This window comes from Phodopus roborovskii, unplaced genomic scaffold, assembly GCF_943737965.1.
Source record: "Phodopus roborovskii unplaced genomic scaffold, PHOROB, whole genome shotgun sequence".
Classification (NCBI taxonomy): domain Eukaryota; kingdom Metazoa; phylum Chordata; class Mammalia; order Rodentia; family Cricetidae; genus Phodopus; species Phodopus roborovskii.
This window is the reverse complement of record NW_026125489.1, coordinates 1788125-1811403: the sequence shown is the minus strand read 5'-3', so window position 1 is coordinate 1811403 and position 23279 is coordinate 1788125. Positions and strand designations below refer to the sequence as shown.

Genomic DNA, 23279 nt, shown 5'->3' with positions numbered 1-23279 from the left:
TCACCGGTAAAGCGCTTGCCTAGCACTAAAAAAACCAAGCAGCCTGTAAGATTAGGTATTATTATTGTTGTTGTTATTATTACTATTTTGATTTTTCAAAGCAGGGTTTCTCTGTAGCTTTGGAGCCTGTCCTGGAACTAGCTCTTTAGACCAGGCTGACCTTGAACTCACAGAGATCCTCCTGCTCTGCCTCCTGAGCACTGGTATTAAAGTCGTGCACCGCCACCACCTGGCTAGGATTAGGTATTTATTTATCATCATTCTATCTCCATTTCTGTTGCTGGGGATCACACAGGGCTTCACACACTCTTATCGCCACACTGTACATAAGCCTAGGGGTAGGTACTGCTCTACTCTTCTACAAAATCTGTCAGGCGGGGCACTTACGTTGAGGTGAGTGACACCGCGGTCGATCTGTCTCCGGTGGCGGTTGGAAGTGGTAGGAGGTGCAGCAGGTGGCAGGCTCCGGTAGGAGATTGTCCCTGTGTGCCAGTTAGTCCAGTAGACACGGCCGGCCTTGACGTGGACGTCCATGGCGTCTATTCGGACGCTTTCATCGCCCTGGAAGGTCTGCTCATAGGCTGAGTGGGGATGCCCGGGGAACAAGCTGCGGATCTCGTTGTCATCAGCGATGTACAGGACCTGGTACTCGGAGCCTGCCAGTCAGAGACCACCTGTCAGATGGGTTTGAGAGGTGCAGGCAAGAGCCCAGGGCCCGAGTTCGATCCCCGGAACTCATACAGCCAAGTACTAGATAAGGAAGACCTCCAGCTGAGACCCTGGCACTCTGCAGTAGCCTTCAATCTAATCAAACCGTTTGTTTTAGACAGAAAGGGATGTTTCTGGTATGGGTGCACCCAACATCAGGCCTGAGGTCTCGAACCTGTGCCCCAAACTGGTAACAGAACGACCAGATCCTTCAGAAATCTGTCCTCGCTTCCCTGCCCGACAACCTCAGGCATTCTGCCTTGTAGAATCATTTGTTGAGAAGAGACAGGCATGTGGGGTGTATGCCAATGCCATGTGCGTGTGTGGTGTGAGCTCGGGCACGTGGAGGGTTCAATGCCTTGTCAGAGCATGGGGAGGGTGTGCAGGTGGGCCCCTGTGACTGATTCTAACTGTACAGGTAACCTACGGCGGTGGAGGAGGGACCGGGAGGGTTATATACGCCATGTGGAAGTGTTGCTCTCGCAGGACTTCAGAAACCTAGCTGGTGCCCTCTGCCTCTCCTAGGCTTTGCTCAGGATGGCATCGCCGTGTACCCTGAGTCTGGGGACCCACGCCTGAGCAATGAATGTTCCATTCCAGGCTGGCTCCATTCCATACACCCGCCCACCCGTGTGGCCTGGCCCCCCCCCCCCCAGCCTTCCCGTCCTTCCCGACTCTAGGACCTTCAGCCTTGCACGTGTTGTGTGTCTTCATGAAGTTGCGCGCGCAGCTGCACAGGTGGCCACCCTTCGTGTTGTTGCAGAGCTGTGAGCAGGTGCCGAAGCGCAGACACTCGTTGATGTCTGGGGGTTACATCGAGGGTCATGGGGAGTCTAGGAGCTGGGGTTCCTGCCCATCCATCTCCCGTCCAGCTTTTCCTACCCTGGCATCCGGGCTGGCCTGGCACAGTGTGGAAGCCTGAGCGGCAGGCGCAGTAGGCAGCTTTCTCGGTACGCACGCAACGTGCTTCATCCCCACAGATGCTGGCGTTGGTGGCGCAGCTGGTCAGCTTGGGGTCTGTGGGAGACAGTGGCTTTTCTCACCTAAGCCCCGCCCCTGTGCCTAAGCCCAACCTCCCTGGTACCTAAGCCCCGCCCCTGGCACCCAAATCTTTCCCCTGGCACTCAAGCCCTGCCCCTAGTACAGAGCCCTGTCTCCAGTACATAAGCCTCGCCCATGGCACGCAAGCGCCATCCCTGGTACCCTCCCCTCCGCTCTCGCTCCTGGGCCTACCGATACTGCAGTCCTCCTCATCGGAGCCATCACCACAGTCATCAAACATGTTGCAGCGCAGCGAGGATGACAGACAGCGCTGGTTCCGGCAAAGGAACTCCTTCTTATCTTTGCAGTGGGGGTTCTGGGTCGTGGGGGGCTCTGGGGAGGGGAAGGAAGAGGCTTCAGGTCTGGGTACTGACCACACTACCCTCCTTCCACAGAGATCTTACTAACATAGCCCAGGGCAGGGATGGGTGTGCTAGACCTGCAGCCCCAGGGCCCCAGAGTTCCAGGCCCCAGCTCCAGCCTGGCAGAGCTGTCTGCTCCGCCCCCACATGCAGCTCCGCCCCCTCACTGTCCTCAGCTTACCACAGTCTTCCTCATCAGTGCCATCACCACAGTTGTCTGTGCCGTCACACTGACGCCCAATCCACAGGCAGACGCGGTCATTCTTGCAACGGAAGGGCCGGTTGGGAGGACACACGAACCGGGCTGTAGGAGCCAGGAAACGGGGGATAGGTGGCCACCGGGGAGTACGGGAGCTCTGTCTAGCCTTGGACATCCCCCTGGCCCGGCTCGGCTCCGCCCTAATTCTTACCGCATTCCTCCGGGTTCTCATCTGAGTTATCCCCACAATCGTCCTCTCCATCACACTTCCAGGCCAACGGCTTGCACAGGGTGTTATTACACTGGAATTCATCCAAGGGGCAGGTCCTCACTGGGTGCGGGTGAACAAAGGGGTGTGAGTGAATGAATGCAGGCTGTGGCTGCAGGATCATGTCTGCCATCCCCTCCATGGGTGGGGCCGAGGCCCAGGGGTCACCAGGGAAGCGGGAACCTCGGGTATCTTATTTGCTTGCCCAGCTGGCAGAGGGACAACGGCTTCCTCTGGTATTTAGGGGAGGAGAGGCTACTTAGGGGCGTGTCCCCAGAGATGCTCTTCCTGAGTGGATGGGATAGGACGCCTGAGCCTAGCATAGCCTGTGGCAGGTGCCAGCTTTAGGTGGTGATCCCCAGCCTACAGGAGCATCAGGAGGGCTGCCTTCCAAGTGGGAACCCTGCTCCAACCCTCAGCTTCGATCCCAGCAGGTGTCACACTGCTTTCCCGGGCTACTGAGCAGACCCTGGCTTACTGACTGCCCCAGGGAAGGGAGGTGAGCAGGGTGGTGGGTGGACACAGTCTACAGGCTTCTGCTGGATTCCCACCTCGCTAGCCGCCTTAGCAAGGTTAGGACACACCAGCATCAGAAGCGCCCAGCGGGCCTCAGCCCTGCCTATTGCTACATCCCCAACCCCTAGGACAGTGCCTGGCTCTCAGTACATGCTCAGGAAATGTTTGTTGCAGCGACAAAATGGTCTGGAGGGGGTGTGGGAGGGGTGGCGATGCCAGGCTGGAGGGGCTCACCCCCGGTGCCACAGGCTTCCTCATCACTGCCGTCCATGCAGTCAGCGTCCGCATCGCAGCGCCAGCGCAGGGGGATGCAGTGGCCGCTCTTGCACTGGAACTGGTCCATGTCACAGCGGGGGGTACAGTCTTTCTGTGGGCATGGGAGCCAGCAGACTGGTCAGGCCCCTGGGGTCCTGCCCTAATTCTGAGGCCACCCCCTTCGTTGAGACCGCCCTACTCACCTCGTCTGAGCCGTCGGCACAGTCATGATCCCCATCACACTTCCAGCGTCCCGCAATGCAGCGGCCGTTGGCGCAGGAGAATTCACTCTCAGAGCAGGGCCGAGGGGCTGCGGAAAGACAGGCCCCAGCACAGTGGGCACAGGGCATCTCCAGCCCTTGGAAACACTACTCCCAAGCCCAAGGCTCATCCCTATGCTCGTGAAGAACACAGCTGACTGGTGCGAAGACGAGCTCAGCCAAACCCTGGCAGCTAACTGGCTGTCCTCACGAGACTGGCTGGGCAAAGGGCATTCACACTCGGAGCAGACACAGGGAGAGGGCACGGGTCCCTGGTCCTCTCCTTAGGACAGACCGCATAGGGGAGGGAGGGGCAGGACTCCTGAGACAGGCAGCAGGTCTGGGGACAGGCCAGTTTAGGGTGATGGGCGGAAGGTCAGCACAAGGGTGGGCAAGGCTCCGGGCGTCGACAGAGGCGGCAGGGACAGGGGCAGACACCTACCTCTGCAGCCCCAACAGGACAGTGTAAAAATGGAGAGAAACACGAGATGAGGTGAAATGGCTCAAGTACATGACATGGAGTAGATGGGGTGTGGTGGGGCGGGGGGGGGGTCCCCGACCCCCTGGCCCTGGGAGGGCCACCCCCAGCTGGTGGGAGGGGTTACTGGTGCAGCGGAGGGCAGGGCGAGGCCCGGGCAGGGGTGGTGACGGGCAGGGCGAGGCGCAGGACGTACTGCAGCTCTCCTCGTCAGAGTTATCCCCACAGTCATTGTCGTAGTCACACTGCCAGCGGCCGGGCACACAGCGGTTGTTCTTGCAGCGGAACTGGTACGGCTCGCAGGTACGCTCGTCTAGGGGAGGCAAGATGCGGAGGGAGACATCGGGGCTGTCGGGGGTGGGGTGGGTGGGCAGATGAGGATTGCCAACAGTGGGAGCTGAGTCCCTCGGCCTGGGAAGTCTGGGCTCCAGGGCTCAGGCAGTGAGGGACACCCTCGCTGCAGACACTAAGTGGGGTCTACAGGACAATGCACGGGGACGGCAGCTGATGGGGGGCAGATGAGCAGACTGGGCAGATTTTGGGGGTGGCTGGAGAGAGGATCAAGGCATTGGGAGGTGGTGGGGACTACAGGAAAGCATCCACGAGACGCTGGGGGGGGGGGCGGGCTGAGACCCAGCCAGCAGGCAGCCCAGAGGCCTTCATTCCACCCCTAACCTGACAGTGCTTACCACACTCTTCCTTGGGTTCATCCGAGCCATCGCCACAGTCGTCCTCGCCATCACACTTCCAGCGCGCGGGGATGCAGCGGCCTGAGTCCTTGCAGCGGAACTCATCTACTCCACAGGTCATCTGGGCTGCAGAGCGCGGGCAGGGGTGAGGAGTCCCCTTAGGGGGCCACTGGGCAGAGGTAGAGCAGCGCAGGGGAGGGCATGCATGCATGCGCATGCGCGTGCGCGCGCCTGCTGGAGTAGCAGCATCACAGACGCCGCAGGGGAAGATGGGACTGGGGGCGATGGGCGCAACTCACTGCAATTTGCGGGCTCGTCACTGCCGTCCACACAGTCATTGTCCCTGTCACAGACCCAGACTCGGGGGATGCAGCGCTTGGTAATGGAGCATTGGAACTGGTTGGGAGCGCAGGTTACCTCAGCTGCAAGGTGGATGAGAGAATGAGGACCCTTAGCCCCATGCCTCCTTCCCAGTTTTTAGTCACCATGTCAACCCTCTTCAAAAAGCCCGGCTCTGGTCTTGGTGAGGAGGGAGGAATGGTTTAACCTCAGTCTGGTCTTTTGTTTGGTTTTCTCCATCTGCTGACTGTCCGTACTGAACACAGTGCTTTTATGAGCAAAGCAGGAGACACCCGACACGACTCATGCCCCCCCTCAATGACGGAGTGTGACAGTGTCCCCCGCCCACTCCCCTGAACCTGGCACTCACGGCAATCCCGTTCATCTTCGCCGTCCCCACAGTTGTCCTGTCCGTTGCAACGGAAGATGCCGGGAATACAGCGGTTGGTGTTGGTACACTTGAACTGACTAGGCAGGCAGACGTGAATGTCTGGGGGGGGGAGAAGGGGAGGTAACTAATGACAGGTAGCGGCCTGCAGGGGCCTCCGTGTCCCTTGTGGGGCCTGTGCGGCACAGACGCAGCCTGGAGAAAAGCTGCCGCCTGCTCGTTTTCTGAATCGGCAAGTGCGGGGAGGAAGGGCTGGTGTCTAGGCGGCTCCTTACCACAGTTGGCCTCGTCACTGTTGTCTTGGCAGTCATTGTCCCCATCACAGATGAAGGCGGGGTTGGTACAGATGCCAGTTGAGCACTGGAACTGCCCTGGGCGGCACTTGAACTCGGCTACCAAGAAGGAAGGCTCAGTGTCAGGACCGCAGGGTGCGAGATGGCCCAGCGACGTTTGTCACCTCGGCCTGACAACCTGACCATCCTCAGAACCCATGGTGGAAGGAGAGAAACTGACTTCTGAAAGCTGTCCTCTGACCGCCACACATTCAGCAGGGCACACGCACACGCTTGCACATCACACACACGCACACGCTTGCACACACACGCTTGCACATCACACACGCACACACATACGCACACACACACACACACACACACACACTAAAAATAGAGCGAGCCTCCCCGCCCCGGTCACTCACGGCAGTCTGGCGGCTCGTCCGAGTGGTCTCCGCAGTCATCTTCGGTGTCACACTTCCACCAGAAAGGGATGCACTTGTCGTTCTTGCACACAAACTGGAGGGCAGGCGGGGCAGGATGGCGTTGGTGGGGGCTTGTTGTGGGCTTGGGGAACTCAAAAGATTTTCTTTCGCGGGGGGAGAAACGTCTCGGAGAGATAGTGGAGGGTAGAGTTTGTGGGGGAGGTAGAGCTGGACAGTCAGCTGGGAGGGAGGGAGGGGCCCGATGAGCGTGACTGTATGGGAGCGCACGGGAAGAGGAGGGCGGTGACCCTGGTGAGGTCAGCACTAGGGTACAGCGTGTGTGTAAGGTGACAAGTGTGAAAGTATTGCTGTGGGTAGGAAGACGTGTGCAGCTGTCGGCACGGCAATGCCGGGTGTGGGGCCTGAGGCGTGGCACCTCGGCAGTCTTGGGGGGACCTTACCTGGCTTGCTGTGCAGTTGGACACGCAGGTGCGGCCATCGCCGCCCAGGTAGAAGTTGGTGGGGCAGGCGCATTTGTGACCACCGCCAGGGGACAGCAGGCACAGGTTGCTGCAGCCGCCATTGTTGACTTTGCAGGGGTGATTGGGCACTGCCAGAGAGAAGGAGGTCGAAGGGTCATGACCGGTCCTGGTATATAGACTCTTAGGTCACAGGTTTCGGACTGTGAGGGTGGGTCCTGCTGGGAATGGTCTCTGGCCTTCTAAAGAATGTCCTGTCCACTCCATCATGCCGTGTCAATGCCCAGGATCAGCTCAGGTTTGGTTTCCTCTGATGCTCTGGGCTCCCTAACTTCAGGGTGTGGCTGCCAGGAGACCCCAGTGTTGGGTCCTGGATGGACTGAAACTGCCAAGAACCTGACCATACGGTCTACAGCCTCTGTACGTCCACTACCTGTCAGGGACGCTCAGTCAGTGCCAGGGAGGGGGGGGTGGGAGCTCCCGCTGAGGCTGTGTCCTGAGAACAGGGTCTTTCACGCAGGGTCCACTCCGTTGCCCACGCCCACGCCCGCTTGCTCACCATCTGGCTGGCGCAGGGCATGGAAGACATGAAGGTCCATGGGCCGGTGCAGGGTGCTGATGAGCAGGGTTTTGTTGGCACCCGTGGTCTTGTGGGCTCGGTTGATGGACTTCGTTTCCCAGTCTGTCCAGTAGACGTAGTCTTCAAACAGCGTCAGTGCAAAGATGTGTGGGATGTCTTGGCTCAGCACTGGGAGGGAAGGCAAGGAAAGGCCGCAGCAGTTGGCACCACGTACAGACTGGCTCGCGCCTGCTTGCCCTCCTTAGCTCCCATCACGACCCAGTTGCAGACATTTCTAGGGCTTCCTAAGGTCACACTGACAGCCTGTCCATGTGCTCTACACGAGCGCAGACATACTCAGACAGTTCTCATGTGCCCACCCCTCAGGCCGTCGTCCTGGCTGCACGTGGAATGGGCCCTTCCCCCACAAGGAGCCGATTGTGGCCTGGTGTCTGTTCTGTACACGATGCCCTTTACCACCCCCCCCCCACCAGTCAGCTCAGGCCTGCTGGCCTTGGGCAGCCTCACTGGCATACGGACCAACATGGCGATTGGAGCCGTCCAGGCTGGCAAACTCAATGTAGTCCTCACGGGCATCAGCCCAGTAGATTCGTTCCGTGACATAGTCCAGTGTCAGACCATTGGGCCACGTGATCTTGGTGTCCACAATGACGCTGCGGCCAGACCCATCCATGCCGATCCGACCGATCAGTGAGTGGTCACCCCAGTCCGTCCAGTAGAGATATCTGGCAGGTGGGGAGAGGCGGTAAACCCCAAGAGTCTGGAGACCTATGATGCCAGAAGCCTGCGGAGAGGCTGGGCTTGCTTCCCATCCCTCTTGGCCACTTACCCATTCTGTACGTCCACCACTAGGGCCCTGGGCTCGCGGAGGCCAGAGCTGACCAGCACTGTCCGGTAGGCCCCGTTGAGCTTAGACACCTCAATGGTGTCTCTGCCTTTGTCACACCAGTACAGATTGCCGCCCACCCAGTCCACAGCCAGCCCGTCTGGGTTGCTAAGGCCCGTCCGGTGCAGCACCTGCAAAGAACACAGGAAGAGAGGACCCTGAGTAGGGCCCGGTCCCTCCCGCCTGTGAAACGGACCACAGCTCCGCTCCTCCTCTTGTTAGGAAGATGACAGATCTGAAATGTCCCGTTCAGAGCCTGACACTAAGTGGTAATCTGCAGGGGCCCCAGGAACACCCACACACTCCTAGTGCATGCAGGGAGGGGAAGGCACTGGGTTTAGGGAGGGAGAATCTAAAACAGGCGGGGCATTTCTGTGGCTCAGAGGGGAGGGAGAATCAGCGTTGACAGGAGAGATGAGGGGTGTGGGGTTCATCCCTGGGGCCCCCGGTGCCCGTCAGATCACTAGAGACAGCCCCCTCTTTACCTGCACATTGCTACCATTAAGGTGCATCCTTCGGATCATGCTGCCCTGGGTGGTCACGTCGGTCCAGTAGATCATCTGTTCTCGGTAGTCAAAGTCCAAAGCGACGGCATTGTTCAGGCCCTGGGTTTGGAATGGGGACAGGGAAGTCAGCTGCTGCCAGGGCACATGTATAGCTGGGCAGTCAACGGGTGTGAGGAAGGCTTGGGTTTGGGCACCTGCTTAAGCAGTGTGTAGTTGGAGCCATCCAGGTTGAGCTTGCGCAGGTAGTACCGGTTGGCAAAGATGAGGAACGGCTCCTCGTCTGTAGGCAGAGGGTCCTGGCTCAGGAACATTCTAGTAGCTTTAGTCTTCGTTCCAGTAGCTTTTTTTTTTTTTTTTTATGTTCAGCTATACTATAGTGTCCCATTCCCTCCCCCAACTGCCACCCCTCGCCCCCGCCCACAGCTGTCTGAACCACATCTCAGCCTCCAGGTGCCCATCTCACCAGTCACGGCTTTGCAGCTGTGGGGGTCGCCCCCACGGGGCGCGTAGCCCTCCACACACAGACACTTGTAACTGCCATGGGTGTTGATACAGAGCTGGCTGCAGGGGAAGGTGGTGCTGCATTCATCCACGTCTGCACAGGCCCTGCCATCGTCTTTAAGTCGGAAGCCAGGGCGACAGCGGCACTGTGGATACAGGGAATCCGGGGCTCAGGGCACAGCAGGGGGCTGGGCTTCCCCTTTTGGAAACCAGAGACCAGGAGAACCCCTGGAGGGCGTGGGAGGGCAGGTGGCACAGAGGCAGTGGTCTGGGTACCCTGTCCCCCAGAGCTTTCCGCCGTCCTTCCTTGGCGGTGACCCTCGCCTCCCAGTCCCGCAGTGTAGCTTAGTGCAGGCTAAGGCGCTTTCGCCGTCTGTATTCACTTCCTTGGGGGTTTAAATAGCATCTCCAGGCTGGGCCTTTCCCTTGAGCTCTAGAGCTACCTATCTGTTGCCTGCCTGCTAACCCCGCTCACCTGCGCATGAATAAACCCACACAGATGGAGATCCCAACAGGTACCGCTGTCTGTCCCTGCTACACCGCCAGAGCCCAGCACACTGCCTGGCGGAGTGTGAGCTCAGCGAGCAACCGATGAATGAACGTGGGGGTGGACAAACCGTCCAGGCTCAGGCGCACCTTAAAGCCTATCTTAAGGTCCTCACAGTCCTGACTGCAGCCGCTGAGCTTGTGGTTGAGACACTCATTCACGTGGCACCCATGTTCGTCGGAGCCATCCCCACAGTCATCCTGGCCATTGCACAGCAACGCCTCGGCCACGCAGCGCCCACTGCTGCACAGGAACTGTGATGAGGCGTTGCACTTGTGCTCTGTGGAGGGTGGCGGGGACAGGTCAGTGTGGAGTCACAAGAGAAGGGAAATGAGGACGAAGGGAAGGGAGGCCCGCCGGGCTCACCTGGGCTGGTGCAGTGTGGGTTCTTGGGGGCCTCGTCACTCTGGTCATGGCAGTCATTCTCACCGTCACATTCCCACTGGCGGGAGCTCAGACATCGCCCGTTGGCGCAGCGGAACTCGTGGGGGCTGCAGGTTGGGTACTCTGTGTGGTGGCGGGGGCGGGGCGGGGGGGTGTTAGGCTGCCGCCCTGGCACAGCTAGGCAGGGCTCCTCCCCCGGGCCCAGGACTCACCGCACTCGGGGGATTCATCAGAGCCGTCTGCGCAGTCGCGGTCATGGTCACACACAAAATGCTTGGGAATGCACAGGCGGTTTTGGCACATGAACTCACGGTCGTCACAGGTGCTATTGTACACTGGGGACAGAGGTAGAATCCCCGCCTCAGGCCTGCCCTGCTCCAGGCCTTCTCTATGAGCTACTGGTGGTCACTTCCCATCCCAGGATGTGGGAGGTAGGATGGATGGGGCGGTGGAGGGGATGTGAATGGACACAGGAGCTAAAGTCACTGAAGCTCTCCCGACCCTCGACCTTGTTTGCAAGGCTATGATGCCTGCTTCCCCCCCCCCCCCCCCGCTTTCCTCCTGGCCTCTCCCACTCACAGCAGCCGGCCGAGATGCTCTCATCGGCGCCATCAGCGCAGTCCTTGTCACCGTCACAGAGCCAGCGCTCGGGGACGCACACATGGGTGCCAGGACAGGAGAAGGAGGAGGGGCCACAAGTCTTGCCTTCTGCGTGCAGAGCAAGGAGACAGAGGGACTCAGGAGAGGCCAGGGCCAAGCGGGCAGCCGTGACGACACACCCCACTGATGGACGCACTCTTGCGTGGGGAGGTAGGACGGGGCACCTCCCAGAGCCTGGGTTCAGGCTCTGCCTTACCGCAGTGAGCCGCCTCATCTGAGCCATCTCCACAGTCATCGCTGCCGTCACACAGCCACTGCTTGGAGATGCATCGGTGGTTCCGGCATTCAAACTGAGCCTCTGAGCAGAACTTGTCTGGAATAGTTGGAGAGGACAAGAGGGATGGCAGGGAAAGACGGGAGATGCCTACGCCATCCCCTCCCACGAGGCTCATCACAAGCTAAAGCGACCCTAATCTTGAGTCTGAGAGAGCGAGGCATAAACGGGAAACCCAGGGCCTTCTCCATGAAGGGCACTTTGCATAAGGACTATGAGGTGGGGCCCAGGCGGGGTCTGCATGCGCGGGCGGGCGCTAGGGCCACTCACTGCAGTGCGTCTCATCCTCGCCATGTTCACAGTCATCTTCTTTGTCACATGTCCAGCTCATAGGGATGCAGCGCCCACTGGGGCAGGCAAAGTAATTGAGGGGACACCTGGGACGCTTCACGCCTGGAACAGACGGAGGTGTGAAGACCTGCTAGCCCTGGGCCTACCATTCACCCCGCAGCTACCCCTGGCTGACCTGGGCAGTCCCGCTCGTCGCTGTAGTCTCCACAGTCATTGGCTCCGTCGCACACCCAGCTGGGTGCGTAGCAGAGGGATGTCCGCTCACAAGGCTGGAACAGCACGCCTTTCACACCCAGGCGGAAATAGCTGCTGCAGTCGGTAGCACCTGGTGTGGGAAGGAGGGTGAGGTGAGGGGCTAAGGCAGTTTGAATGTAACTGGCCCCATAATCTCTCAGGGAGTGGCCCTGTTAGGAGATGTGGATTTGTTGGAGGAAGTGTGTCACTGTGGGGGCGGGCTAGGACGTTTCCTACGTCCAGTGTCTCAGCTGACTCTCAGCTAAGGCTCCAGCACCTCGTCTGCCTGCGTGTAACCATGCTCCCTGACATGAAGATAGTGGACTGAACCTCCGACATTGTTAGTGAGCCACCCCAATTAAATGTGGCCTCTGTAAGAGTTGCCATGGTCGTGGATGGGACCTCTTCGCAGCAATAGAAACCCTGACTAAGACAGGGGTCCTAACCCAGTTCCTCTGAAACACACTCTGGGAGCAGCTGCTGGCCCCGTGGTGGCTTTGTTTCCGGAACACTTAAGATACACTTTATATATGGTGCATACCGCCATGGATTCCAGGCGTAGGAAGGGGACAGTCAGGGCCCCAAAAAACATGGGCTGCTAGGCAGGGCCAGGGAGGCTAAGAGGAAATGGGGCAGAACGGGCTGAGGCAGGAGGGTGAGGGACCCAGATGGGCTGAGGACGGGACAGGCACCAGCAGGGGTGTTACTCACTGCAGTTCATCTCATCAGAGGCATCCTCACAATCCACAAACTGGTTGCAGCGACTGGAGTTCCCGATGCAGGACCCGTCGCGGCAGCGGAACTCGCCCACGCCACAGGCTGTCTCTAGACAGGACCCAAGGGTACCGTCAGACCGGAGGGACCACCAGGCCAGAGTCCCTCCGTAGGCCACAATGGCGCAGGACAGAGCTCCAGCCTGTCCTCAAGTGCCCTGAACCTGGGCCGGGGGAGTGAGGGCAGGGCGGGGGCAGGGGCAGGGCTTGCAGCATCCCACTCACTGTTGCAGGGAATCTCATCCGAGCCGTCCCCACAGTCATCTACCCCATTGCACCACAGCGTGTTGGAGACGCAGCGGCCGTTGTTGCACTGGCGGAAAGTCTTCTTGCAGCGGCGGGAGTCTGCGGTGGTGGGTGGAGGGGGCATAGGACTGGTTAGGCCCCTCCTGGAGGCTGTGGAGCTGGGCCCGCCCCCCTTGGGCAGGAGCCCGCCCCCCCGGGGGAGGGGCTCCAGGTGGGGTCCTTACTGCAGTAGGAGGGCTTCTCATCAGACTTGTCCTTGCAGTGCGAGGCACCATCGCAGGTGAGGCTGAAACTGATGCATTCGCCATTGGCACACTCAAACTCATCTTGTGCCCGGCAAGAGGAGTTCATAGCTGGGGATGGAGAGGGATCTGTGAGTCGGGGCTCAGCCCGAGTGCAGCTCTGTAGCCTGGGCTGGAGTCTGGAAGACATCCCCCAGCAGCCCCTGGCCCAGCTCCAAGCAGCTTCCTCACCCCGGCAGGTGAAGTCCTCCTGGAGGACCCGGCCCCCTCGACAGGAGCAGTTGACGTGGCCTTGGTGGGTGAGCAGACATAGATCCTGGCAGCCTCCATTGTTGATGCGGCAGGGGGAGAGTTCACCTGAGCAGAGACAGAGGAGACCCGTGAGCTGCGGGGCGGTTCCCACTCTGCAAACTCTCCAGATGCCCACCCAACAGTCCAGGGCGCTGCATGACCCCAGCAGCCATGGCGGTTCATGGTGGGGAGGACCTGGCGTGGGGTGCTGAGATAGTGAGGCATGTGGGCACTGAGGGCTTTGAGATGAATCTCAGGGAAGATTCCAGTTTTGAGATATGTGCATAGTGTTAGGATTCAGGCATTACGGTGGCCTGCCCCTTTCATCTGGCAGAATGCACTCAGGCAGTGCCCTGGTCAGCCCAGGTGCAAAAGAAAGACCCCCCTCCCCCAACTTATACTCTTTCCCTCTCTTTCCTGCTGTTCCCCTGGGGCAGACAGGACATTTCCTGTCTCCCTCTTCTCTTCTGTCCCCTCTCTGTGTCTCTTTACCTCTTTTCTCTTTCCTTCCCTCCCCTTTCTAATAAAACTCCTCACTAAGCTCTGTCTGCCTGGCATGTTTGTCCCTCGCCTTGGTCACCCTCACCTGCCATGGAACCCGACAAGGCCCCTCACACAAGGTTCACCACACTTTATCATAACACACAGTGGTGGCCAAGGGTGTGCATAAGGCTTGGGAAAGACTTGGATCTGTTAGACACACACACACACACACACACACACACGTATGTGCACCAGGTCATCTGGGTTAGGTGTAGGCATGTGTGTTTATATACAGGCTGAAGATGGGCATAGGCTATGCCTGGCATGTGGATGCGCCTGGTTTGGGGTGTGGTAGCTGTGGGTGGAGATCCTGTGTGACAGGATCTCTAGGGATGGGGATGAGGTCCTAGAGGCAGGAGCAGTATGAATGTGTGTGTGCAGTTCTCATGAGATGGACCCAAGTGTGTCAAGTCCATGCATGTAAACAGATGTCTTGAGGGAGCTGAGGTTGAGGAATGTTGGGCTTTTGGGGTTTTTTGGGGGGACTAAAGGTATGTAAAGATATTTATCTGGCTGGGCAGTGGTACCACACGCCTTTAATTCCAGTACGCGGGAGGCAGAGGCAGGCAGATCTCTGAGCTCGAGGCCAGCCTGGTCTACAGAGCAAGCTCTAAGATAGCCTCCAAAGCCACAGAGAAACCTTGCCTTGAAAAACCAAAAGATCTGTGCAACAGAAGTCCTGAGCGAGGCAAGACTGCATGCAATGTGTGTGCAAACACAGAACAGGGTAGCTAGGCTGGCCAGGCAGGCTCTACTCACAGCTGTTGGTGTCATTGGCCACAGCGATGATGCCCATGGGCTGCTGGGGGATGTCCACCCGAAGCAGCTTCATGTCACTGCCCACATACTTGTTGGCCCGCTGTACTGCCCGCCGTACCCAGTCAGTCCAGAAAATGTGCTCTCCGTACACAGCCAACCCAAAGGGGTGGACGGGCTCTGACTTTAGGATCACCTGTTGGGACAGGAGCATCAGAGTCCCCATGTGGTTCAAGCCGCTTTACCAATCCTATCAAAGTGGGGGCAGGGCGAGGGGAGCGTGGGAAGCTAGAAAGGGGAGGGTCGGTGGACGCGCCTTGCCTTCTCCCTTGTCTAGCGATGTCAGAGCCCCACAGGGCAAAGCCAGAGCTCAGAAGGGAATTTTTATCCTCCCCACCTGGTGCTCGGTGTCTGGGTAGTCTGGCTGTCCTGACTTGGTTTCCCCTATGTCCCTACCCACCCCCGCCCCACAGACTCACATAGCGGTGAGAGCCGTCGTACTCGCACCGCTCGATCTTGTCCAAGGTGGCGTCTGAGAAGTACAGCTTCTCGGCACGGTGGTCGATGGCCAAGCCATTGGGTGTGCGAATGTCCTTCTCAATGAGGGTCAGGACGTTGGCTCCAGACAGAGCTGCCCGCATGATGCTCGGATGGAGTTCGTTCCAATTGGTCCAGAACATCAAGCTGATGGGAAGAAGATGTTAGGAATAATTCGTGAGAAACCTTGGCAGATTCCATGTCAGGCGGGGGTGACCGAGGCAGAGGGACAAACGTGCCAGGCAGACAGAGTTTAGTGAGAAGTTTTATTAGAAAGGGGAGGGAGGAGGAAGGAAAGAGAAAGAAGAGACACAGGCAGAGAGAGGACAGAAGAGAAGAGGGAGACAGGAAAGTCCTGTCTGCCCCAGGGGAATGGGGAGAGAGAGCAGAGAGGGGCAGGAAAGGGGGTAAAAGTGAGCGGGGGTCTTTCTTTTGGCTGACCAGGGTACTGCCTGAGTGCATTCTACCAGGTGACAGCGTAATGCCTGAATTCTTACAAAAGGGATCAGAACCTAAGGGTCCGCCTTGGCGGGCACGGGCCAACCTCGGAGACAACTACAACCCAGGATGTGTGCTGTGTAACTGACAGCCACAAAGGCCAACACAGCCTTGGTGCCTAAGAGCCCAGCCACCGACCATGCAGTCACTGCAGGGCACAGCCTAGATGTGATTTACTGTGCCTGACCACACCTCCTGCACTTGCTGAGAGTCAGGCTCCCAGCCTCTGGTCCTGGTCGCACCACTTTCCTGCCTTTAGTCAACTTACCTGACCACTCTGCACCTTAGTTTTCTCTTGTTTAGTGGAAGATGATACAATGTTGCCGCCTCACAGAGGCGTTGTAAAGATTAAATAGTGTATGTTCACCTCAACGACAGAGTTCTCTTGAGTTTATTGCTAACCGTTCTCTCTGTACTGACACGGGCTCTTCACCAGATTACACAGGAAACCCTTGTTAAGTGCTGACTGCTTCCTTGGTCGTCGGCACACCCATGTGTGTTATCCTCTCAAAATCTGCTTTGTCCACAATTTTAAGGCCTTTGTGAACTTGGAGTCTGACTCTAGCCACGCCCTCGGGGACAGCAAGTACAGTGGCAGCCCTTAGGCAGCCTGCGGTGGACAGTGCGTCCTGGGGTGTGAACCATTTATGTAAAGACACCTTCCCCTGAGATGCTCCAAGAACACAAAACGAGCTTCTGAAACGGAACCCACCCCTGACCACGCCATGCCTCGGCCTCTCCCTGCTCTAACTGATGAACTCGCCTGTTTATTCTTCACATAGGCTCTCCAACCTGGGCTGGCCTTGAGCTCTCTGTGTAGCCAAGGATGACCTTTAACTCCTGATCCTCCTGCCTCCATCTTCCCAGTGCTGGGGTTATAGGAGTGTGCTAACATCCCTGTCTATGCGGTGCTGGGAATGGAACTCAGGACGGTATGCCTGCTAGGTGAGTGGTCCACCGACTGAGCTACAGCTTGGATGTCTTCCATGTCCTTATTCTAATCACAGCGGAAGTCATCTCCTTCTTGGAGGCCCTGGTAGGGTCGGGTCTGTTTCTCAGGGACAAGACTCTTCTGAGACAGGGTTTCTCTGTGTATCCCTGGCGGTGTTGGAACTCACTCTGTAGACCAGGCTGGCCTTGAACCCAGATCTGCCTGCCTCTGCCTCCTGGCTAGTGAGAGAACTCTTTATGGATGAAGGTGGCAACCTGTTCAGCAGCTATAACTCTCTCTCTCCCTCTCTCTCTACCCCTGTCCCTCCTCCTTTCCTTAGATAAGGCCTGATGTATCCCAGGCTAACCTTCAATTAGTGCCATAGCTTAATGAGCCTCAACCCCCATTATTCCTACTGCCAGCTCCCCAGTGCTGAGATTACAGGCAGGCACCTCCATGCCTGGCCCGAGTGCTTTCTGGACTTGTGCGGTCTGGCCTTAGAGCAGCCGCCACACCCTCAGGCCCAACCCAGACTATACTCACAGTAGGGCACCAAACCGGCTTACAGGGGATGCACTGTGGGTTAAGAGTCTGGCTAAGCTGCTTGGGGGTGTGGTGTGGTTAGAGAAGGGAGTAGGTGGCCAGCAGCTAGAAACTTGGTGACCTTTCACCTGTCCAGCTATGCTTCCCAAGGCCGTCGGTGCTCCGGCGGGATCAGGAGAAGTATGGCCCAGCCTCTCTCCTGACACACTAGCTCCTACCAGGTCCCCAAGACATCTCACACCCCGGGTGTCATGTGCCATGGGTGTTAGTGCTCTCCAGTCACCCCTCAGACTGCCCTGAGCTGCCTCCCCAGACTTCCAGCCAGCGCAGGTCACTGGTACATCCACACCATCCTCTGCCCCTAACGTGAGTAGACAGGACCTCGGCATTCTTGGCGCCCGGTCCATTTCCTAAATTTCGGTTTTTCAGAGACCACTGGCTCTGGGCTCTGGAGAGGAACTTAGTGAGTCACAACGAGGATGTCTCTTTTAGAATGGCAGAAAACTTAGCATGACGGTTTCTCCCTGGAGGCTCCAGGCCCAGGAAGGACATGCCCTGGGCCAGATAGGTAAGGTCACTGAAGTCAGGGCAGGGAATCTTTGTGTCCCATACTCAAACATCTGTGGCAGAAGCACAGGGGGTCCTTGTGTTGGGCGTCCTGGACTGGATCTGGCTAGATTATGCCACGTTGAAGAATGAGGGTTATATTCGCTAATCTGGGACGGTGTGTGCGTGTGTGTGTGTGTGTGTGTGTGTGTGTGTGTGTGTGTGTGTGTTCGAGTGCATACATGAGCAAACGCACTCTGACACAAGCCAGAACAGCTATGGAGAGGGTGTGGCTCACTGGGGCCCCACTCAGTAAAATGAGGGAAGACAGGGCAGGCTGGAGACCTGCCCTGCTCAGACTGGCCATGCCCAGAGCAGTGACGGTCCCCTTGTGGCCCTGTTCTACTCCCTTCTGGCTCCTCCCACTTCTCCCTTCTGGCTCCTCCCACTTCAAGGCCTTGTGCCCACAACGCCTTCACAACGCCTCTTGGTCACTGTGTTGCTGCCCCTGCCCCTGCCCCTCAGCTCAGCCGGGGCGTGAGCAGACTCAGGCCAGGGCTTCCGTGCGCCCAGGTTCAGCTGCAGCTGAGTCCAACACTCACAAGGGCTTCCCTGTTTGAACGTGGCTGGGCGGTAAAGGCCGCTCACAAAGCCAGAGGTGTCCCCTACCACAGCCCTCAACCACACTTTGATTCTGGTACTTGTACTGCATCCCGGTGAAGGAAACTGAAGCCCAGAGAGCTTATGTGCCTCACTGAGGTCACACAGCAAGACATGGCGGCGCATGCCTCCCACACAGGTCCCCTCCCCCTCGGCCGGCGCTCCCCACCCCAGCTGCTCACTTCTGGCACTCATCTAGAACAAACGCCCTTGGATGGTCGTCTCCTGACATGGTGATCACTGTCTCCCTCTCGAAGGCTCCTGGGCGAGTCTGGTCCACTGTGTGGCGGGTGATGGTGGATGTCGTGTAGCTTGTCCAGTACAGCGTGTCCCAGCCCCGGTGATAGGCCAGGCCTTCCACAGAGCCAACATCTGTGAGGAGACAGAAACAGCTGTGTGTTGAGAGGGGTCAAAGAGCAGGAGCTGAGGGGCAGCCTGGTAGGTGCCAACCAAGGGAATGACTAGGCCCTATTCCACTGAAGAATTGTGGGATACGGGAGTGCAGCTCGGAGGCCTCTTTGGTCTGACTGCAACTCCTCCGGTCACACATGATCCACGGCCCACCTTCCTTCTCCTCCCCTGCCCCCCCCTGACCCTTGACCTATGTGTGGTCACACTCTTCAGGAGCTCGGGGTTCTGCTTATTCAAGTGTGGAGATTTCAGGTAAGTGAATCCCACTGGGGCCAGACCGGAAGGATCTACTTCTAGAGGCCTTGAACCTGAAGGTTTTGTCAAGCAGACACAAGGTCGGGTTGAAGAGCATAAACAGAGACGGAGCTGAACACTGAACACTGGTAGAAGCAATGCCTGGGGGGGGGGGGGGGGAACGGCTCCTCCATTTACGTCTGCCTGGCTGCCAGAGGTCTGAGTACACTGTAGCATGAACAGCTTGAGGGGAGGGGCCGGCCCCCAGGCTCTCCTGATGAGGCTGAGATTAGGAGTATCCAGTTTAGCTGCTGGGGATGGACCCAAGGTCCCGCGCATGCTAAGCACGTTCTCCACCACCGAGCTCCACACTGCATTTGTAGACACAGTCAGGACACTGTGCGGAAAATGTCCCAGGGCTCTCAAGGACACGCCTGTTCTTCTTCTGCTGTATAAGCTGTAACCAGCTCACCGCCTGGATGGTAAGTATGGACCTGCTCGATGAAGAGAGGGCACACATGGGGACTGGGAACGAACCTCAGGTGACACAGCACTTGCCCAGCATGCACCAGGCCCTGGGTTCAAGTCCTGGAACCATATTAAAAGCATGGTAGTACACACACCTATAACCCCAGATGACCCCCACTGGGGCAAGGTACAGGCAGGGGATCAGAGGTTCAAATCAAGGCTATCTGTGGCTATAAAGAAAGTTAAGGGCTGGAGAGATGGTGCAGAGGTTAAGAGCACTGGCTGCTCTTCCTGAGGTCCTGAGTTCAATTCCCAGCAACCACATGGTGGCTCACAGCCATCTGTAATGAGATCTGGCGCCCTCTGCTGGTCTACAGGGATTCATGCAGACAGAACACTGTATGTACATAAATAAATAAATCTTAAAAAAAAAAAAAAAAGTTAAGAGAGTTGTGTATGGGCGGGGCAAGTAGACAGCCTGAAGCTGAGGACCGGACACAGACGAGTATGGAAAGCGATGAGAGGCTGTCTTCTGGTGTCAGCTGGCTGCTGAGCTCAGCCTTCCTGTGCACACTCCTGAGGTCAGGGTTGGCCGCTCAATGGAGGTGCCACCTGGGACCATGTCTGCAGCTGGCGCTGTGTACCCTCGGGGTGGGGGATGAAACCCAGTGCAAGGAAGGAGGGGGCCCCCTCCTGGTTTAAACAGGGAGAATGTGCAGCTACTACAATGGCAGTGGATCTAGCCAGCCCCCAGGACAGTGGTTCTCAACCTTCCTAACGATGGGACCCTTTACTACAGTTCCTCATGGGCTGACCCCAACCGTAAGATTATTTTCGCTGCTACTTCGTAACTGTAATTTTGCTACTGTTATGAATCCCAAAGTAAATATCTGATGTGCAGGAGATCCGACATGCGACCCTTGTGATAAGGTCATTTTTACCCCTCCTCCAACCCCGGGGCTCTCGACCCATGGTTGAGAACCACTGCCTTAGAACCGTACACAGGTGGGATTAAAAGCATGGGTGAGCTGGTTGCTGCCTGTGAGTCCAGGCTGCCCGCCCCTTAACACCACTGCTGGGGAGGACTCGGGCTTGGCTCACTTTCCACGATGGTGGTCCTTCCTGAGCCGTCATCGTTGATCTGCTGGATGTTCCCAAAGTGGATGTCACTGAAGAAGATTCGGTTAGGGGTGCCAGGGGAGGTGCCCGCTCGGTAGTCAAAAGCCAGGGCAATGACGTTCTTCATGTGCTCAGGGTCTTCGAAGGGCTGCACAGGCGCGTTGAGATTGCGCTCATCCGACAGGTGGATACTCTTGAGGATGGTCCGCTCCGAGTAGAGCAGGTAGCCGGCGTACTCTCGGCACGAGGTCCCATCTTCTGCCAGCATCCCGTGGGCACAAGCACAGGCCCGCTGTCCGCCACCCCGGTACAGGCACAGTTGCTGACACCCGCCATTGGCTACCGCACACACGTTGGTACCTGGGGGCAGAGAGCATCAGGAGGTAGTGCAGTATACAGCAGCAGGCTGTTGGGTGCCTCTGTCCTCTGGGATCCCAGATCGTCTCCTCCCTGCCCCCGGGCTGTCTTGTTCATCTTTCTGCCCTGGCCCAGAGACCAGCCTCACCTTTCTGCCTGTCCCTGTTGAAGACCTTGATGTCTTTAAGCTGCACACCAATGCCAGTTCTCAGAGGCACGGAGTCTGTGGCATTGTCTTTGCATCCGCGCTTGATGGAGCCGTTGGCGTGAGTCCTGGAGAAAGGAATGGTGTGGACAGGGTGCTGATTAACTAGAAAGCAGGGACACACAGGAGAAACAGGACACAGCTGTTATGTAAGCTTTCTGCCCTGGCTGGTCCCGTGGTGCTTGAGCCCCAAACACACACACAGAGACATATATTAATTATGAAACTGTTGGCCAATGACTAGGGCTTCTCATTGGCTACCTCTGTCTTAATTCCTACACTTCCCAGAATTCTCCTCACCTCCTATCCCCGCCTGTCTTCCTGCCTGGCCAATCAGTGATCTATTCATCAACCAATAAGAGAAACATATATAAACAACATCCCCCATCACACGGCTCTCACCTGTCACTCCAATAGATGAAATCCTCAAACACGGACACGGAGAACATGTCCATGTTGTTGCTGGACAGGACGACCTCACGGTCTTCGCCAGTCTCCAGGTCAATGCGTTCGATCTTGTCCATCCGGGCATCACACCAGTACAGCTTTCCACCCTGCAGGCCACAAGTGTCCACCTCACCTCACGGCCCTAAACTTCTAGCCAGTGTCTGCATCCAGGCCACACCCTCCACTCCCTACTTTTTTTTTTTGGGTTTTTCGAAACAGGGTTTCTCTGTGTAACAGCCCTGGTTATCCTGGAACCTGCTCTATAGACCAGGCTGGTCTTGAACTCACAGAGATCCCCCTGCCTCTGCCTCCTGAGTGCTGGGATTAAAGTGTGTGCCACCATTGCCCAGAGAGACCAAGGTCTTAACTGGGTAACCCAAGCCAGTCTTAAACTCACTATTGCAGCCAACATTGACCTCAAGCTTGAAATGATCCTCCTGCCTCAGCCTCTGGAGTGCTGGGGTTACACAGGCACACATCACCACACCCAGCTTTCCCTCAGTCCACACTGGAGTGACCACGCCCACATCATCCTAGGGCAGATGACTACTCTAGGCGACAGATGGGTTAGAAGACTCTGTAACACTCCCTGGTCCATGACTAACCCTGTCTTCGTTTACCCAGAGGGAAAGTAACAGGGAAAGGCCCGGGCCACCTACTCCGTCAGGCCCAGGGAGCATCCATACCTGATAGTCTACTGAGATGCCATTGGGCCAGCTGATACTGACATTGACCAGTACCACTCTCTCTGTACCATCTAGGCGAGACCGCTCAATACGTGGGTAATGACCCCATTCGGTCCAGAACAAGTACCTGGGGAATAGGGATGGGAGTGGGGGTCACAGCCCAAACCGTGCAGGCACTGGGCCTTGTCACAGCATATTCTGTGGCCAGAGTGACAAGACCAGACCCACACCAGCTTGCCTAGATCCTTACCCCTTCTCCGGGTGGACCGTGATGGCCCGAGGCTTGTCTAGACCCTGGGAAATGACCACATAACGGAAAGAGCCGTTGAGCCGGGCAACCTCGATGACATCGAAACCCTGGTCTGTCCAGTAGATGTTGCCTGAGGGCAGAGTTGGTTTGGGAAGATTGGTAGAGAGGCGCGTACTTGCTCCCCTCCATCCACATTGTCCCTGTAGCTCCCATTGGCCTCTGCCCATAGCTGCTTGGACCTCATATCTGCCAGGCCTCTGCCTTTTCCCCTAGAGCCTGTTTTTCCTTCCATTGCTCACCTGCAATCCAGTCCACGGCGATGCCTTCCACACGGCCGATGCCATTGGTCACTACGTCTTCTCGCCACGTCTGGTCACGCTTGGCCCGGCTGATGGTACTCAGGCCCATGTCCACCCAATAGATAGTGTCATTTTCTGGGAAGAGAGGGGTAGGCATGAGAATGCCCCTCCACGTAGAGGCAAGGGGCCAAACCATGCGGAGAGGAAAGACGGGTAAGTCAAGGCTGGAGGCGCCAGGTGCTTGCTGGGGGGGGGGGGAGGGCAGGAAGAAAGGAGTGGGCAGCTGCTACAGCCAGTACAGCCAACTCTGGCAGGACTTCAAGGTGACACTCCCATAAGCCCGTGGTGGACCCGTCCCCAAGGCCAATATAGCTCACCAGCATGGAAGTCGATTCCAACAGCCAGTGACGTCCCCGACACGGGGACCAGGGCATCTGACTTGTCATTGGGATCCAGCGGGATGCCCCGGATTCCCTCGTGCACAGAGTACAGGAGGAAAGATCCCACACCTGAAATGCAAGAACACTCCAGGCATGAGCCCTACTGACAAAGCTGGACTCCTGTCACCCCCAACCTGTCTTTCCTGCTTTCCCTTTGACAGTTTCTGCCACCCATGTCCTTGACCTGGACAACACTCACTCACACTGCGGTCTGAGGCCTGGAGCCTGGACAGGGCCGCAGCTCTGAGGGACCAC

At 57.6% G+C, this 23279-nt stretch overlaps 1 protein-coding gene across 2 annotated transcripts in view; it reads right to left on the bottom strand.

Annotated features, from left to right (window-relative positions):
- Positions 1–23279, bottom strand: part of Lrp1 (LDL receptor related protein 1) — a 78556-nt gene that overhangs the window by 5426 nt on the left and 49851 nt on the right. For both annotated transcript variants that reach the window (XM_051176099.1, XM_051176100.1), the window contains 42 exons: positions 22962–23093; positions 22585–22719; positions 22286–22415; positions 22036–22162; positions 21305–21456; positions 20846–20970; positions 20323–20700; positions 18291–18480; positions 14873–15077; positions 14397–14589; positions 13035–13160; positions 12786–12914; positions 12541–12660; positions 12254–12367; positions 11484–11633; positions 11288–11410; positions 10940–11056; positions 10663–10791; positions 10296–10418; positions 10066–10206; positions 9789–9979; positions 9115–9298; positions 8846–8931; positions 8631–8750; positions 8089–8276; positions 7779–7984; positions 7239–7427; positions 6662–6810; positions 6201–6294; positions 5779–5895; positions 5486–5605; positions 5076–5198; positions 4777–4902; positions 4284–4400; positions 3553–3659; positions 3329–3461; positions 2522–2641; positions 2293–2415; positions 1942–2082; positions 1591–1725; positions 1392–1511; positions 388–656 (listed from right to left, as the gene is read on the bottom strand). In XM_051176099.1, the coding sequence (XP_051032056.1) occupies positions 388–656; positions 1392–1511; positions 1591–1725; positions 1942–2082; positions 2293–2415; positions 2522–2641; positions 3329–3461; positions 3553–3659; positions 4284–4400; positions 4777–4902; positions 5076–5198; positions 5486–5605; positions 5779–5895; positions 6201–6294; positions 6662–6810; positions 7239–7427; positions 7779–7984; positions 8089–8276; positions 8631–8750; positions 8846–8931; positions 9115–9298; positions 9789–9979; positions 10066–10206; positions 10296–10418; positions 10663–10791; positions 10940–11056; positions 11288–11410; positions 11484–11633; positions 12254–12367; positions 12541–12660; positions 12786–12914; positions 13035–13160; positions 14397–14589; positions 14873–15077; positions 18291–18480; positions 20323–20700; positions 20846–20970; positions 21305–21456; positions 22036–22162; positions 22286–22415; positions 22585–22719; positions 22962–23093 (6197 nt within the window). The remainder of the gene's footprint in view (positions 1–387; positions 657–1391; positions 1512–1590; positions 1726–1941; positions 2083–2292; positions 2416–2521; positions 2642–3328; positions 3462–3552; positions 3660–4283; positions 4401–4776; positions 4903–5075; positions 5199–5485; positions 5606–5778; positions 5896–6200; positions 6295–6661; positions 6811–7238; positions 7428–7778; positions 7985–8088; positions 8277–8630; positions 8751–8845; positions 8932–9114; positions 9299–9788; positions 9980–10065; positions 10207–10295; positions 10419–10662; positions 10792–10939; positions 11057–11287; positions 11411–11483; positions 11634–12253; positions 12368–12540; positions 12661–12785; positions 12915–13034; positions 13161–14396; positions 14590–14872; positions 15078–18290; positions 18481–20322; positions 20701–20845; positions 20971–21304; positions 21457–22035; positions 22163–22285; positions 22416–22584; positions 22720–22961; positions 23094–23279) is intronic.